The sequence below is a fragment of the Plectropomus leopardus genome, chromosome 16 (genome assembly GCF_008729295.1).
Source record: "Plectropomus leopardus isolate mb chromosome 16, YSFRI_Pleo_2.0, whole genome shotgun sequence".
In the NCBI taxonomy this organism is placed as follows: Eukaryota; Metazoa; Chordata; class Actinopteri; order Perciformes; family Serranidae; genus Plectropomus; species Plectropomus leopardus.
Window position 1 is genome coordinate 4,664,113 of NC_056478.1, and position 17,175 is coordinate 4,681,287.

The 17,175-nt window shown below is 41.4% G+C and overlaps 1 protein-coding gene across 1 annotated transcript in view; it reads right to left on the reverse strand.

Annotated features, from left to right (window-relative positions):
* Positions 1 to 17,175, reverse strand: part of LOC121955084 (B-cell lymphoma/leukemia 11B-like) — a 46,024-nt gene that overhangs the window by 26,946 nt on the left and 1,903 nt on the right. Inside the window, 1 exon segment of the mRNA XM_042502873.1 lies at positions 10,583 to 10,960. Coding sequence (XP_042358807.1) covers positions 10,583 to 10,960 — 378 coding nt within the window.

Here is a 17,175-nt window from a genome sequence, read left to right on the forward strand (position 1 = left end):
CTTTTTCTCCATTCATTCAACTTTACCCCCTCTTAAAAGGTAACAAACATGCCCTCATTGAAAAAAAACATCTGCTTTATTTTTTTTATTTAATGAGATTATTATCTCAGACATATGAGAAAGGTTTTTAGGACTGTATTTTATCAGAATAGGGGAGTGGCTGGGGCACAACTTAGCTTTTTGTTTTGTTTTGTTTTGTTTTGTGTTGTTTTGTGTTGTTTTGTTTTGTTTTGACCCTCCCAGAACTACAAACATGTCTTCCTGGAGCCTCCCTGAGTGATTGGGGGAAAATACATGATTCTCCGTCCACCATAAATAAACATATTTTGCGTTTTTTTTGGTGTGGGTTTTAAGATTTCTAAAGAAAATGTGCATTTGAGAAACCCTTACAGGTTCTGATATTATTTAAAACAGATACAAAACACGAACATTTAAAGTTGACTGTCCGTTCTCAAAGCCAAACCGAAAAACATAAAACAAAAAACACCATATGCCCTCCCCAGTGCTTAAAAAAGTATTTGAAGAGCCTCCTCCATTTTGCAACACCCCCTCCACTCTTATAGTTAACAAACAGTCCCTTATGGCAAAAGCCTAAGTGACTGGGGGAAAATGCATGACCCTGTCTTCACCAAATAAACATATTTAACAGCTTCTGGCTATGATAAAGGATGTGATTTTGGAGATTTATTAACGTTAATGTGCCTTTCAAACCCGTTTGCGGATTCTGAGGATATTTAAAATAAATAGAAAACATGACCATTTAAAGCTGAATGTCCCTCCACTAAGCCAAATAAAAAAAAAAAAAAAACTAAAAAAAAAAATTCAAAGTGCCTTCCTCCATTTTGCACCACCCCTTCCCCTGTAATATACAACGAACAGTCCCTAAGGAGTGTTTCCAGAGTGAGAGAAAAGTGTTGCTGAGCAGGTTCCTACTCAGGGTCTTTGCATGCGTGTCAGTGTACATACACATGCATACTTGTGCTGTAATTACAGTAGGGTCTTTATAACATTTGCAACATTACTCAGCACTGATGAAAGCACACCTGTTATCAAAAGTCACAGCCAGAGAGGAGAAGCGAGGGGGGAAACTCAAATAACTACAGTGCAGCAGTCAAATTACCTTGATTATAGCTATTTATGCAAAGAACATAAACACATTCACAGCACTGACACAAGACAACTTATGGACCGTGACAGCGAGACCATGAAGTTCACATCAGCACTTCACTCAAAGCTCGACACAAAAGCGGCGTGTTTGTGTTGAATACCAAAGCGCCATCATCACTCTCCATGCGTAGCCCGGACGGGGTGTGAGGTTTCTAATGCCTCTTAAGTAAGGCTGTTAAGGAGCAAAGAGTCCACACATCTGGAAGACACAGTCAGTCGGCACATGCTGAAAGTTAGCGGTGGCGCTCGCAGTCCAAATTAGTGGCGAGTTTTATTCCCCCGCTGTGGTAGGAAAATATCAAATCTGCTGCCATATGAGTGCCATAAAGCTGGCTGTGGAGCGTTTGATGCCTTCATGTGGGAGCCTTTAAGCTGTGTGTGTGTGTGTGTGTGTGTGTGTGTGTGTGTGTGTGTGAGTGCGTGTGTGAGTTTGTTTGGTGGGAGATGCAGGCCTTAATGTGAGATGGGAGTCATTGTATGCATTCCTGCATGCACATATGTGACTCTTATCTGTGTGTGTATTCCTGCATGCATGTTGAGTTTTTTGTAGAAATGTGCGTTTTTATCCGTGTGTGTGTGTGTGTGTGTGTGTGTGTGTGTGTGTGTGTGTGTGTTTGCAAGTGTGTGTGTCAGGTGGCTGTGGCGGCATGCACACGCAGCTGTGCCACTTTAGCAGCTCTTATAGACCCAGTTGACCCTGCTGGATATAGCAGACAGACAGACACAAGCAGAGTCAGACGGCCCCTGGGGTGGTCCTGTCTGAGGCGCAGTGTTATGGGCCAACAACTCTAGGGGCCCATACACGGGCAGGGACACGTATACTGTAATTGTACACACACACAGTCAACACACACACACACACACACACACACACACGCACACAGATGTGTATGTGAACCCAAATACTCATGTATGCTCAGAAACATACAAGTGGTAAATTTGATTTAATTAATTCATTTTTAGGGCATGAGGTTCTTTGCTGCGTGTTTCTGCAGGTTCGCCCTCACTGCACTGTGCCTCTCTTAGAAAATCTTGCTCTTGCAGTGATTTGAGTGAAGAATTTGCAAAGACAAATAAAGTTATCTGAGTAAAACATTCACTTTTCAGAAGGGCTGCAACTGACTGTTATTTTCACAATTAATCACTGAATTGTTTAGTCTATAAAATGTGAAAAATGCTCATGTGACATCTTCAAATTGCTTCTGTTATCCAACCAACAGCCCAAAACTCAAAAGCTATTGTACATTTACAACAACCTACACTATCATAAATGACAAAGAAAAGCAGCAAATTGCCTCAATAATGAAGCTAGAACCTGCAAATGTTTAACTCTTTTTGCTTTAAAATGACTAAAACGATTAAGAAAAAATAGCTGGCATAGAATTGTCTTTAAATCTTATCAGACTAATCAATTAAATGAATAATTGTTAGTCTATACAACATAAAAAAAAGGGACAACTTCAAATTGTTTGAATTGTTTGATCAAGCAGTCCAAAACCCAAAAACTATCATTCATTTACTACATCATATTTACTATCATAAATGACAAAGAAAAGACGCAAACTGTCACACTTCAGAGTCTGGAACCAGCAAATGTTTATCATTTCTGCTTGAAAAATGACAGAAATGATTAACCGAAAAAAGTTGGCAATTAGTTTTCTTTCAATCAACTAATCTATCAGTCAAATAAAATCAAATAATCATTGCAGCTCTACTCTCCAGATTCAACCAGTGCCTACAAGTGGCTGTGCAGGGGTGACATGCATGCATTTGTGTATACAGAGCGTGCACATGCAGCATCTTGCAAAAGCACATGCAATTATGCACATGAAATAAAATGCATTATATGGGAATAAATGTTCTCAGATTATGTATTTAGCTCATTTTTAAAAAGGCATAAAATTCAGCCTTGCTTGTGCATCGCATTGCAGCAGGGAAAAGTATTAAAACACAAAAGGAGCATTGTCTATTCTGTTTCTAAACTACAGTATAAAGTCTGTATAATGTAGACATTGCAAAACTTTTTTTAAATATCTCTAACATCACTATATTTCCTCTCACACTTTTTCTTTTCCATTATAAGGTGCAGAAACCACTGAGAAGAAGATACTGTATCTTGAATTTCATGTTGTTGAAAAAATGTTGCGTATTCAAACGGAGGAAGGAGTGTACTCCTCTTTTTTTTCTCCCCACAGAGGAATTAGGAAATATTTGCCACTCACAGAAACTGGGAATCGCACACGCGCACACACAAATGAGAAAATGAAAATAGACACACATGCCCAACAACAGACAAGAGATAAATTCCCTGGCAAGCGTTCAAAACACTCATGAGCACACAAACACAAACACACACACACACACACACACACACACACACACACACACACACACACACACACACTCTGCACCAGAAATGCAAAAACACACTTGCAGGCACACACACACACACACACACACACACACACTTACACAACTGCCACCGTGTAACCCCTAATCACAACCCCAGAGCTTGGACATCAAATGAAGCAAGTTTTTTAAAAAAAATCATCAGGAGTAATTAACGCATTTTCATATGCAAATGTGATTAATGCAAAACTACAAAGTCATTATGCAAATCGACTTTTCCTTGAGCCTCTGTACAAATATTCGCAGCTCAAATCAGGGATCAGTCTCGCCATCTTTCTTTTTTTATCTCTTACCCCTCTCCCTCTATCTCTCCCTCTCTCCCTCTCTCTCTTGGAGTAGAGATAATGCGTAAGTAGCATGTGAAGTTATTTCTAACTCACACAGTGTGTGTGTTTTCATGCGATGGGCCGGGGCTATGGCATTACGCCGCCTGCCTACTGATTACTGGCTGCTTGGCACTGGAGCGAGACAGGGAAGCCGGCGTACAGGGGAAGGTATGAATATGCAAAAGCCTGATTGCTTTTCATGATTAAAGCCTATTTAATATGGAAATGAGAGCAAGCCAGGTGATTAAAGGAGCATTGGGTGGTGGGGCAAAAAGAAAAAAAAAAAAAGATGGGGGGGGGGGGGGGGGGGGGGGGGGGGTGGAGAGAGAAGCGGAGAGAGACACCTTCAAATCCGCACCGGTGGCGGTGCGAGGTGTGGAAGCTGGGATGTCACGGATGTTCGGCAACAGCAGCGGTAAAACAAGTGTCGAACACTGCAGATCTGACCTCTTTGGGCGCAAAGGTCATTTTGTAGGTTACACCGCAGGTTTTCATCCTGAAACAACTGTGAGTCATTTCAGATGAAGAAGAAAAAAAACCCTTGATGCCCATTTTTCTTGAGAAAAGTAAACTAATCTTATCAAGTTAGAATCTTCTCATGCACTTTACCACACTTTAATGTCCACGAAAAAATTAGACATGTAGGTTTTAAAGTGGCTTTTTTTGGTTTACTATCAAATTGAGACTATGCAGTAATTATAGCATATATTAGAGGGGATATTCAAATATGCTTAAAATGCCCCCTACATATATTGATAAAAAATACAAAGATTAAAAAGCTGCTTTTCTACGACTGGCAACCTCAGATCACCTTCTGCAATAATCCTTATCATAGATAAAGTTAACAATCGCACGTGTTATCACTATTCTGGTGTTTCTGTTTACTGCAGTGCAGTGTGGTTTGTTCAAGCTCTGTTGCCGTAGCAGACGCAGTTACTCGACTGCTGTTGCTTCAATCATGTCAGACACCTTCCCGTCTTTGTTTCATTCATGTTGATAATATTTTGACATATAACAATGTTAACAATGTGACAATTGGCAGACGTTGGGTTTGCTCTCCATACCTCTCATCGAAATGCTGTTATTCTTCGTAAAGAAATGGCGTAAGAGGTTTGAAGACTTTGAGTTTTGGTTGAAATGCAAATCAGGTTGACAAGATTTTAAATTTCTAACAACCTTAGAATTTCACATTGTGACGTTTTACGGATGTTGGGTTTTGCCATTCATACTTTACGACTAAAATCTACATGAAGGTGATGTTGGTACAAGACGTTTTGAAGACGCTGAATTTTAGTTACTTAGCAAAACAACTTAAAACCAACTAAATATCAACATAATCTGTCGTCAGTGTTCTCTATCAAGATGACACTGACATCTTTGTCTTTGCTCATTTATGCTCAATGTTAGATACAGAGAAGGCTTCGATCCGTACTGTTTCGTACTGCGTTTATTTTATTCGCATTTTTGCACGTTTTCTGAAAACTTACAGATACTGATAAAATAAAGCATCACCACCGGAAATCACCAGGCAAGTGTGTTGTAATTTAAGCGAGATACTATCGTAGGAGACGAGAAAGACGTTAATAAAACTGCCAAACTGAATGAAAAAAATAGTGAAAATAATTTTCCGTCCACATGTCGCAATGTATTTAATGACCTCACAAACAACCGCCACCTACAACGCTGCCTCCGTTTTTAAGGTACATTATAACAACTTCCTCCACTGTCGCCTTGTTTGCTGTTGTCTGAAACTTTTGACTTCGCCCTCTAGTGCCATCTATTGGCTGTATCTATGCCGTCATAAAGGACGCATGGACATATGTGGGAAGTGACGTTTACAGCTTTTAAAACAGATGCATTTATTTTCATATGTAAAGGGAGAATTAACAACTGCGTAGACGTCCTGATGTTGACTTTGTGACCCAACATCACATCCTAAACTCAACCAAATATCACTGTTTTAAGACTAGGGCTGGGAGAAAAAAATCCTCATAGTTACTTTTTTATGATATAAATATTAATATTACAAATGCAAATGAAACTTTTGGTAGCCTACTAAAATAATAAAGGAAAGTCACCTTTTCAGTTCACTATATGCGTTTTCCTGCAAAAAATGACTAATGTGAGACTAACAGACTGAAAGCTTTATCTCATTAGATAAAACAGATTCCTTTGGAGACATAATTTGTAGTTGAAATAAGTTAATAAATCGCAATATATGTAAGCGCAACAATTAACGTATTGCAATTGCAGTAAAAAGTATTGTGACTTAAGTATCGTGATAATGTTGTATTGTTGGGTTTCAGTGGCCAGCTGGGAAATAGGACTTATTCATCAAAACTTTTTTAAAATGCTCTAAAATGGTCCTTTACAACCTGGTTCGACATCAGTTTTCATGTGCTGCCTTCAGACACCTTTCTCAAATAATTTAAGCCTCTGAAATCTGAGCAAAGTGGTTTGATTTCTTTCAGAAAACTTAAGGGAAATGCAATGACCAACTTTCCAAGAAATGTCCCACAAATTGCAAGAAATTAGAAAAGGGGGATGAAGAAAATAACCTGAAAATTTGTTTTAAAAAGGACAATTATTAGAAAATTATTCTAAAAATGTCCAAAAACATATTTATAATCATTATCATTAGATGTTTAAAATTATGTTACAGAAAAAAAACATATTTTTTTAATTTTCTGCACTTTTTTCAGCTCATTTCTTGTTTATTTTTTAACCTTTTTTCCGCTTATTTTCAGATAACTTTCTTGTAGTTTTCTACTAATTTCTTACTAATTTTTGGGCCATGTATTAAGTTGCTCACACCTTTCCCCATGTTTTTGAAATAAATCAAACCAAAACCAATTTGTAAAAAAAAAATCTTGGGGTGAATTCCCCTTAGACCCCTCGTGGGCTGGGTCACAGAAGCTGTACATTGAAAATGTTCTTCCGCTTATGTTAAATAGGTGATAAAGTCCTGCGTCGCCTCCCATTAAAATACACAAAAAACAAACAAACAGAATCTCCTAATAAAGTGATATGCCCACAAAAGTGACAGCAGGGAGATCGGATGTGGCCGGAGAGATAAAGAGAGAGAGATGTTTGAGGATGTCACTGTCGTTCACACTGTCTCATGAAATATTTACCGTGTGATCTCGACACACAGTGTCGAGACAGACAACAGAGGAAGAGAGAGGTTGTCATGATGTGACTTCGCCCTTATATACTGGATGTCTTAAAGTGCTCCGAGGGGGCCCCGGCAGCCGTCCTGGGAGGGGTTCAAAGCGGGGCCAGGGTCGTCTTAGCATGGTAACGCTCCCCTAGCGACAACCTCTCGCTTGCCTGGTGACACGCATCATTCTTCACAGACACCACACACAAATTCATACAAGGCACATATTAACATACCCTGACAAAGCCCACACATATACACGCAGAGTGCATGCATCAGCAAGAGAAACTCAAGGAAAAAAAAATAGGGCACAGAAGGGCCATTTTTCATCTACGCCGTGTGCACGAGAGAGTGTGTGTTTGTGTGTTTGCACCTTTTGGGGTTGAATCTGCTAGCCTTGCAGCATGTTTGCAGTTTAAGCAAGCAGGCTGACAGACAAAGAGGCCAGACAGGATGTTATAAAACACAACCAGGTGAGAAAAAAAAAAACAATCCAGGAGAGGAGAGGGTTAAGGGCTGTGCATACAGCACAAGCATTTCATGCACGCAACAGAACATTATGCATGTTTCTGTACGTAACGCATAGTTTTTTGTCACCTGTGCTGCAAATATTTGACCGCAAAGTTCTCAGCACCACATGCAAGAGAATGTAATGGTATTTCCTTGTTGTGTGTGTGTGTGTGTGTGTGTGTGTGTGTGCTGTGAACACATTGGACTTAATTAGTCCTAATAATGTAATCTAATTCGGTTGAAACTTGAGACTGCCTTGAGTGGCAATCTAATGTGTTGAACAAAGCTCTCCTCCTCTCTTTCATTTGGGGCTTCGAGTGCTTTCATGTCCTGTCCTCTTAGTGATAAGACTGTCTGTCTGTGTCTTTCTGTCTGTCTGAGTAACTAACTGACTGTCGCTCTAACAGGCTGACTCAAACTCAAAACAGTTTCCCTCTGACCACCTCACAGACAAACTGCCACATAAAAATGCACGTTTTTCTTCCTGCTGCAACAGCTTCTGCAGAAGGTGGGTTGCTGCAAAAAGCCAGTTAATATTCACTGAACTACCAACTGAAAAAATGCCAGCATTAGGATCTAAAATTTAGCAAAAAAAAAGGGCTGTCTCAACTTTTTCTAATTAATCACATTATAAATTATCACTTTCTCCTTTTTTTAATTTGGTTTTAAAGAAATGTTTTTTATTATCAAGAAAAAAACGAGCTGTGACATCCAGAACTATGCTGTCACAAATCGTTTCTGATCTCCTTCAGTGCATTTTTCCCAAAAGATGGTGACCACACACAGCTGCTGACCACACACGCACACAAACTGTGCATATGTGCTGATGACATTAGACGTCTGCACCAGCTTTGATTCTGGATTCAACAAAATGTGCAGATCTCAAATGCTCTGTGTCTCAGAAACTTTGCACATGTACTTTAATAATATGTCACAGACAAACTTAATGTTACAGAACCCTACAGTGAAAACCGAAAGTACAAAACTCCATTTAACTAAATTCAAAAGTGACGCCTCACACGCTAGCATGAAACCTCTGTGTTGTGTTTGCATGGGTGCAGGTTTCGTTTTAAGGGGACACATATAAAACAGGGAGGTTGGCAGCATCAAACACTGAATTTTCTGCATTCTGGTCATTTTTCTGTGCACCAGAATGTGCCTTTTCTGCATTAATGTATAGTAAAAATGTCTTTAATTTGTCAAAATAAAAGTCCTCTTCATGTTTTTGTTTTGTTTTTTGGGGGGACAAGTAAGATCAAAGCTTTTTTTTACCATAACTTTCTGACTATTATCTTCAGATAAACATTTTTAGTTGTGTCATTCTGAAAATTAGACGAATTTGACAGATTGTGACAGAAAACGAACACCACAAATAGAGGGCGTAGGTTTCGTTTTAACAATTGGACGGAAAGTTTTGGGGGTCATTCACTAGAACATTTTGAGCGTTAAACATTAATTTCCGGTATTCTGGTGAATGTTTACGCACCAATTTGTGCTTCTTTTGCATTACTGTATAGTACTAATGTCTTTAATGTCTTTAACATGAAGTTCCTCTTCATGTTTATGTACCAGGTGCTGTGGTAGATGAGATGAAACTGAAGCATAACCATAGCTTTTTTGGTTTATTATCTTAAGATACATTTATATCTGTGTCATCCAAAAAATAAACCAGATAACTTTCATGGATTGTTTAAACGAAAAAGAATACCACAAAACGAGGGCGTAGGTTTTGTTTCAACATTGTGGTGGATGCATATGAATTAGAAGGTTTGGAAAATTTGAAAATTTTGAGCATCAAACACTAATTTCCTGCATTCTGGTAAATTTTTATGCACCAATTTGTGCCTTTTATTGTATTATGCAGGTAAAATGTTTTTCATTTTGTCAAAGTAAAAGTCCACTGCTACTTTTATGTTTTTATTGAGTGGGACAATTGTTCTACATATTGAAGGGGGCGTTTCCCCTGCGTTCCCCCAAAGTCTACGCCTGTGTGTGTTTGTGTTGGAACTTTTTAACAATATTAGTTTATAATTAAAACTGTCTAATGTGTGATTTTACATATCTACACCCCTCCAAAACAGACTTTATTATCTTTGTTTATGCATTTTAAAGACTTTTATATCAAATGTACATATGCATTAGAAAAGTCTACCTTCTAGTATAGAAGTTGCTCCATAACACACCAGTTAAAGGCAGACTGGTGACCAGTTTCTGTGTTAACTGTTATAATCTTTTTAAATTCTACAATACAGCCGTCTCCCTCCTCTAACCGAGTCCCTCTTAGTCTACTGGAGTCTGTGTAATCCTGGATAGCCTTCCCAGCTCTCGGGTGTGATGGTGACTGTCTCCTCTGATAACTTTGAACTGGTTTCCCTGCAGCGCTGGCAGTCTGCAGCCCCCCTCCCCATCACACCCCCCTCATAGCCAGATGAACGGCCTTGCTGCTTTATTAATCCCCTTCTCCTCACCACGCACACAGATGAATTTTAATCAGCTTTCTTAACCTCTTTTTTTTTTCATATGCTGCAGGATTTCTTTACAAAGACACGTGATGTGCACTCAAAAAAAAACCCACAAACACACACACACACACACACAAACACACACACACTGGGGGCGGCTCCTCTATCACCTTCTTCCTCGCCTTTCACAATTGGTTTCAGCTGAAGAAGTCCTTCAGGCCTGCCAGTGTGTGTTTGTTTGGCGTGTGTGATTTTGTGTGTGTGTTTGTGATGTTTTACTTAGAACGGAGCAGAATAGACATACAGTGCGGCTCTCACTCACTCTAATGAAATCATCCCAGGCTACATTAATCCCTCCTGAAGGCCACTGTCAAAATAACAAGCAGCTGGGATTCTTTAAAGAGAGCTATCTGTCTTGGACAGGTGAGAGATGTGTGCAGGTGTGTGTATGTGTGTGTGTGTTTAAGACATGTGCATCTATACTGACAAGAGAGCGCTGTTCAAAACTTGTGCTTCTTCAAACTGCATTTATGTTCCAGTTTCCGTACCTCCTCTCTCCTGCTTGGGGCAGATCCCTCTGGCCGGCGTCAGCCTCCTCTGCAGATCCTCCTCTCCGCCGGGTGTCACCTGGATGCCCACCTCCACCGGGATGGACCCTCTGCCCAGCTCCAGCGACCTCACCCTGGGTGACAAGGGAATGCCAGTGATCCCATCAGACTCTCCAGGCTTGGAGAAGGACCCCAGCCTGCTCCCGGGCCCCCGACACAGACGGCGCTTGTGCTCGATGAAAACTAGGATGTCGCCCAGAGGGAAGTTGGTCTGGCACTGGCCGCAGGTCAGCATATCGTGCTCCCCGGGGCCCATCCTCCGAGGGCTGGGGCTGGACTGCTCCGGAGATCCCGCCCCTGAATCATGATTGGCCTCTGCTGTAGAAAAAGAGAAGAGGAAAGATGTTGTTTTTGTTTTTATTAAGTGAGAGACACAGGCAGAAAAAAAACACACACAGTGAGGTTTAGTTGTTCCTGATAACATTACCTGATAAAAGCCATCTCTCCCTACCACACGAAATGATCATTACATTCACAATTGTGTCACTTTCATGTCACAAAACAACGGCGCTATAAAGCTACCTCGCCTAGACAAACACCTGCGCAGCTTATCCAGGAGAGATCTGCGTGGGTGGGACGCAACACATACACTGTATGAATCTGTGTGTGTGTGTGTGTTTGTGTGTGTGTGTGTGTGTGTGTGTGTGTGTGTGGCCAGGAAGCTATTCATCTCACAGTGCAGGCTGGGTTTCCGGTGAGGGCCTTTCGCTACACTAAGCTGTCACAGCTAGACGGCTGCCTTCACCACGTGGGAGCCCTAGCTTGTGCAGAACAAAGTGTAGCGTAGCATCCACCACCTCTGTGTGTGTGTGTGTGTGTGTGTGTGTGTGTGTGTGTGAGAGAGAGAGCATGGTATCACAGAATAAGACAAAAAAAAGAAAAGACAGTAACATATCTAAGTGTGTGTGAATGGAGCAGCACACAGGTGAGTTTGAATATTCTCCACAGACAGAAAATCTATAAAGCCGAACCCGAGGTCCTGTTAAGAGAGTAAATCTCATTCTTCACAGATCTGACACGGTCATTAATAACCATTACACACACACACACACTCCACCACCACCACCTCCCCTATGGCGTAGACTGAGTCCCTCAGCTTAATCCCTCATGGACAACCTCCATTTTTTTAGTCAATGTATGAAAATGTGTCCTCTTCTAAAAAGCCCGGAGGAAACCTGAAGCTCCAGAGACTCTAGGGGTGTCTGGGTGAGCGGGTACCCAGGGAGAGGTGTTGATGCCTGGGAGAGGAGCGTAGCAGCGTCTGCCTGCCGCTCCAGGCCCCCCTCCTCTCTACCCTCGCTTCTCTCTCTTTCTCCAAACATGACACCCTAATAATTGCAAAGATTAGACAAAGAGAGCGCGCGCTGGTTTGTGTGCGCCCGTGTCTCGGTGTGTAGCTATCAGAGCAGAGATCCTAAACTCTCTTATCACCCATCTCAAACTGCCAGGGAGGCGTTGCTCCTCTAAATTCCCAGTCATAACCGTTAAACTCGGGCAGAGCTCCGGCTGCACAGTTTTACCCAATTTTTTTAGTATTTGAAATATTTCCTTTCAACTATGAATCACCCCCACTACCCCACCACACACATACACACACACACACACACACACACACACACCCACACACACACACACACACACGTTCCAGTCCACTCGCTTCGCCCTGGAGTGATGATCCGATGCCAAATATCTTTTCTCTAAATGGAGATGGGTTCCTGGATGCCTGCCAAATAATTTCCATCTCATAATCTTTGGCGGCAAAGAAGGAACACAAACACATATTTACCTACAGTTCACAGCTTGTGACCATGATTCACATGAAGCAATGTTCCAGAGTCCTCACACAAGCCGAGGAGCTGTGCATGCATGCATGTGTGCATGTGTGCGATGCATTTAAGTAGGTGGATCTTTGCTAACAATATGGCGCGCTCTCATTTTAGAGACAGGTGGAGTAGGAGAGAAAAGACAACAACAACTCAGCGAGATGACAGACACCTGGCCAGTTGAACTTCGACGAGAGACAAATAGATCGAGGCCTGTTTGTTAACCTATGGTTGGGTAACACGGCCTGGGGGCAGAAGCCAGTAAATTAGTAGGCGTTGGCACTGTCACTATGCCACTGGAATATCAGTCGGACATCTTCTAAAAAAACACCGCACCCCTTTCTGAAAAACCCGCTCCTCGCTCGTCTATCCTGAGGCTCACCTGTGTGAGAAAAAAAACCAGGTGCAAGAAGGAACTGAACATGGAATGCTTGTAGGAAAAAAAAAAATCAACCGTGGACAAAAACACACGAAAGAATAACACACTAATGTAGCCTATCATGGTGACAGACAGTGTCTAATTCCTCTGTGTAAACTCCTATGTGAGAGGAACATGCTTGATAGGTAAGGGAGCAGAGCAGACGCACTGTCAAACATGCCATCGTGGAGAAGGCGTGATGATGGCAATGAAACCCAGCTGTCTAACATGATACCACACATACTTTATTTCTCGCTCTTGGTCTTTCACACACACGGAGGAGCTGCGTTCACCCAATGACAGTCCTGCTACTCTGCCTTATCAAGTGTGAGTTAAGTCAGGCAGCCTTAGAGCACCCCCTATCAGTTTGATGAGGAGAGAGTCAGTCAGTCACTCCACTGCTGCTGCTGCTGCTGCTGCTGCTCGCTGCCACTGCACAATATGTACCAGATGGGAGACACAGCTGAAGACAATGGGCCTCTTTCAACGATATTTCCAGTTGTGCAAAAGGTCGAAAAATATATTCAAAAGCCCGGCCAAGTAATGAAGAAACAATGGGGAGGAATTGTTTCATTTGCTGTTTTTTTTTAAATTGCAAGTATTAAAATGTTTGCATGCAGTTAGAGTTGTCATAACTAGTATAAGAAACTGTAAATGTGAGAGTGTTTTTCACAGCAGTGGTCAGGTAAAACATGCCGAAAGTGCAGGTATACAAGGTTGCTCTCATGTTACATTAATTGCCCCTATAAAAGCCACTAATGCCTAATTATTGTGTTCGTCCTTTTGTGCTCTAATAAATGAGATGGCTCTTTTTGTTGTTCTCGTTGTTGCCTGAGGTGAAGGTGAAGGGAATTAAAATTTCCGACAAGTTTCTGCTCTGTCCCTAAGTTGAACGAGGAAGTGAGAAAATGTCTCTTTTTTTTTTGTTGGAAACATTTGTTTTTATTTAATGATGTGAATCGGATGAGATTCTCATAAGCGGCGCTAAACAGAAAGCGTGAAACTATTTTTCCGTTGGCGCCGAAAACTTGACCTTATACAACGTCTCAGCTGCACACTGTGTTCTCCTGGTAAAGGCAGAGTAAGGCCAGGGGCACTCATATGACAGTCGGCCACAGTGTATGGGTTCAGACCTGTCTCCCTTTCTTTGTTTCCCCCCTTTGCTGAGAGCACACACACAGACACAAACAAACACACACACACACACACACACACACACACACACGTGTGTAAAACCCCACAGGGAAAGACGAGTAAGATTCACGCTGTCATTGAAAATAAATGACACCAGCAACGTTGCAGATGGTTGCAATCAAAAATTCAAACAACAAGCGGCCTCGCTTAGCCTATCCCTTTTTCTCGGCTGCGATTGCCAAGCAGAGCTGCAACAGTGTGTGTTGTGTAAGGCCAGGCCTGTGTGTGCCTTTCATTATCTTATCACCATTTAATCTGTAGCAGCCTCGTTTCTTATCATAAATCTTAGATTATCAGCCTGAAAGTGAGCAAAATACGGCTCTGCAGCTGACTGCGACTTGTCACTAAATCGCTTTAAATGACATGCAGGCTATGAGGCGTGACATTCGGGGATGTAAATCAAATTTGCCAAACGATTTTAAGAGATATAATAATAATAAAAAACAAGGAGCTTTTATGGCGTTGCAAAACTGATTAAATGTGTTTCGATAATATTGGAAGAAAGGAGTCTGAGAACGACGGCCTCGCAGTAAATCATAAATCGCTCACCAATCATCTCCTGTGAGATTATCATCCGGTTACCACAACGTGTGTGAATATTTACTGTGGTGGTGCAGTGTGTACGGTGGGTTTCTCCCCCAGCGTTTTGACAGCCATATGGTGCGAATAAAGACGAAAACATTAACTGTTTCACAAGTAGCATGCCAATTGTGAAAGTAAACAGTTATTGCGAGGCGTTTCCACAACTGGATCCATATTCTCTGCAATATTAGAAAATGCAAAAATATCTCAGAACAAGGGAGGCCTCTGATACCAAACACCAGGTAATGTGTGAGTAATTCATAAGGATATTCCTGTGATAGGTGTCCTTGTCAGGGATGCGAGTCTGAGCTGAATCATTGATTGAAAGAACCTAAAAAAGCCTAGAGGGGTTGTTTGTCTTTTTTTGCCTGCAAGAGTCTTAATAAAACAAAGGATGCAAACTGAAGGTCAGCATAGATTGCTACATGTGATTTATTAGTGAACATGCATGCATTTGAGTGTGATAAGTGCAGTCTTAAAGTGTGTGTGTGTGTGTGTGTGTGCGTGCGCCTGTTTTCCTTGTGCATTGTGTGCATTTGTTGCGGTTACATTACTCTCCACATCCTGGCAAGTCGATCTCCAGAACACAGTCTTGCACTAAAAGCTTGTCCAGAAATATGCTGATATTCAGGTTCTCTGCACTTGTCTCAAAAGTACAGTATGACCTATAAGCTCATGGCTGCAGGGCTCGAGGCTGTTTAGTTAAACTGAATAACCCCCAATCTGACATGTAAGTGACATATGAAGTATGACGAGTTTGTGATGTTCACTTGCAGAAACTTCAGAGCCACCTTGTGAAAGCTAACCCTGAAACGTTGCACAAAAAAATATTAATAGTTGGTTGTTTTTTTTTCTCTGAAATGTTCTCCGGGAAACAACACTGTACATAATTTGCAAAGCTTCTTATTATATGTTGACTTAATCAAATTACAGTTTGGTTTTCCCCCAGCGCTCCTCAGATCCTCCAACCTGAGGTGTGATCCTGGTCCTCTCCAGACCCACCCAGCTTAAGGAAACAGCCCACAGCGACACGCAGCCTCCAGCCATTGAATGATGGGTACATTAAAAGCCATCCGTCCATCACAGCCACAGATATCATTATTAAGATATGGTAAACACGGCTTAGGCGTTTTATGCAAATACACGTGCATCTGTGCACACACTGGCATACAGACATGCATTGTTCTCATGGAGGGAGAACAATTGAATAGAGCTAATAAGGCAATCTTTTTTCTTTCTTTTTTTTATCCCTTGCTCATCTGTCCAGTTTCGTCGCTGCTTTTGATCTTGATAGCATCGCAAAGTCAAACAAAGCACATACTTGCAGGTCCAGTCCTTCCTTAATCTCTCAGGTCATTGAGGCCACAACTCAACATGCATGAGACAGTGAGTGTGTATCATGTGAAAGAACAGGTAGGACGAGATTCAGGCCCATGATGGCATCAGCATCCTACTGCACTTGCTCTAATAGCCATTTTAGCACAGCGTTGACCTCTGCGTGATCGAGCTGAACATCAAACATTTGTCAGCATTTGCAAAAAAAAAAAAAAACTCAAAAACTCAACTTGAGTTGTTGTTTGACACTTGAAAGTCTGTGCTGACAGGTCAGCGGTGATTAAAAGGAGCTCTGAAAGCAGTCATTAAAAGCTTCAGGCAAGAACACATGCACCCTGGAGACACGTGCACGCAGCTCGGACAGGGAAATTAAGAAATTTAAAGCTAATCTGTATCGGTGTAATTATGCAAGGATCTACATTCAGCACCACAGCTCCAGAATTTGCTGACTGTAGCTGCAGCAGGTGCTGTGAGGTTTTTTCTGTAACTAATATGTAAAAAAAGATGTCAAACAAAGTGACCCAAGTCTGGGAGGAGGGAAGGCAAATATTTAACAGTCCAAATTTGTACCAGCTCCCTAAAGACAAATTAAAATGTGCAAAACGTTGCAATCATTTGTCATAATTCATGCAGGTAAATGCTGAACAGACACACACACTCGCCTGGGGTGAAACTGTAAAAATGCTGTACAGTAAATGTATCTCAGCTCCACCTTAATTAACTGACAGGCAGTGGCTGTGACAGCACAGAGAATAAACTGTCAGATCAATATGCAGGCTGGATCAATATTTGTCATCTGCCTAAAATGTGCTGAGGATGCAACCTGCTCTCTCAATTAGAAAACAAAAACACTGGTTAAAGCAAACATTTAGATCTCAGATTGCTCTTTAAAATTACAGTAATTATTTCAAGTGAAAACTCAATATGAGGAGTCAGTGACAGGGGAGAAAGAGAGGGGGAGAGGGAGAGAGAGTGAGGATGGGGGTAAATGATTAGTCTAAAATGCTAAATGTGTCGGGTGGGACGGAATGCGTCTAACCCTTTTCAACACAAAACAGATTGGCCAAAGATTACATCATGAACTTCTGCAATGAATTACCCAGATTAGGCCTCTATGAAATTGGATTTAGGCAAAGCAGAGCGCTGGGAGATGAAGGTTAGATTGATATAATTGATTTGAA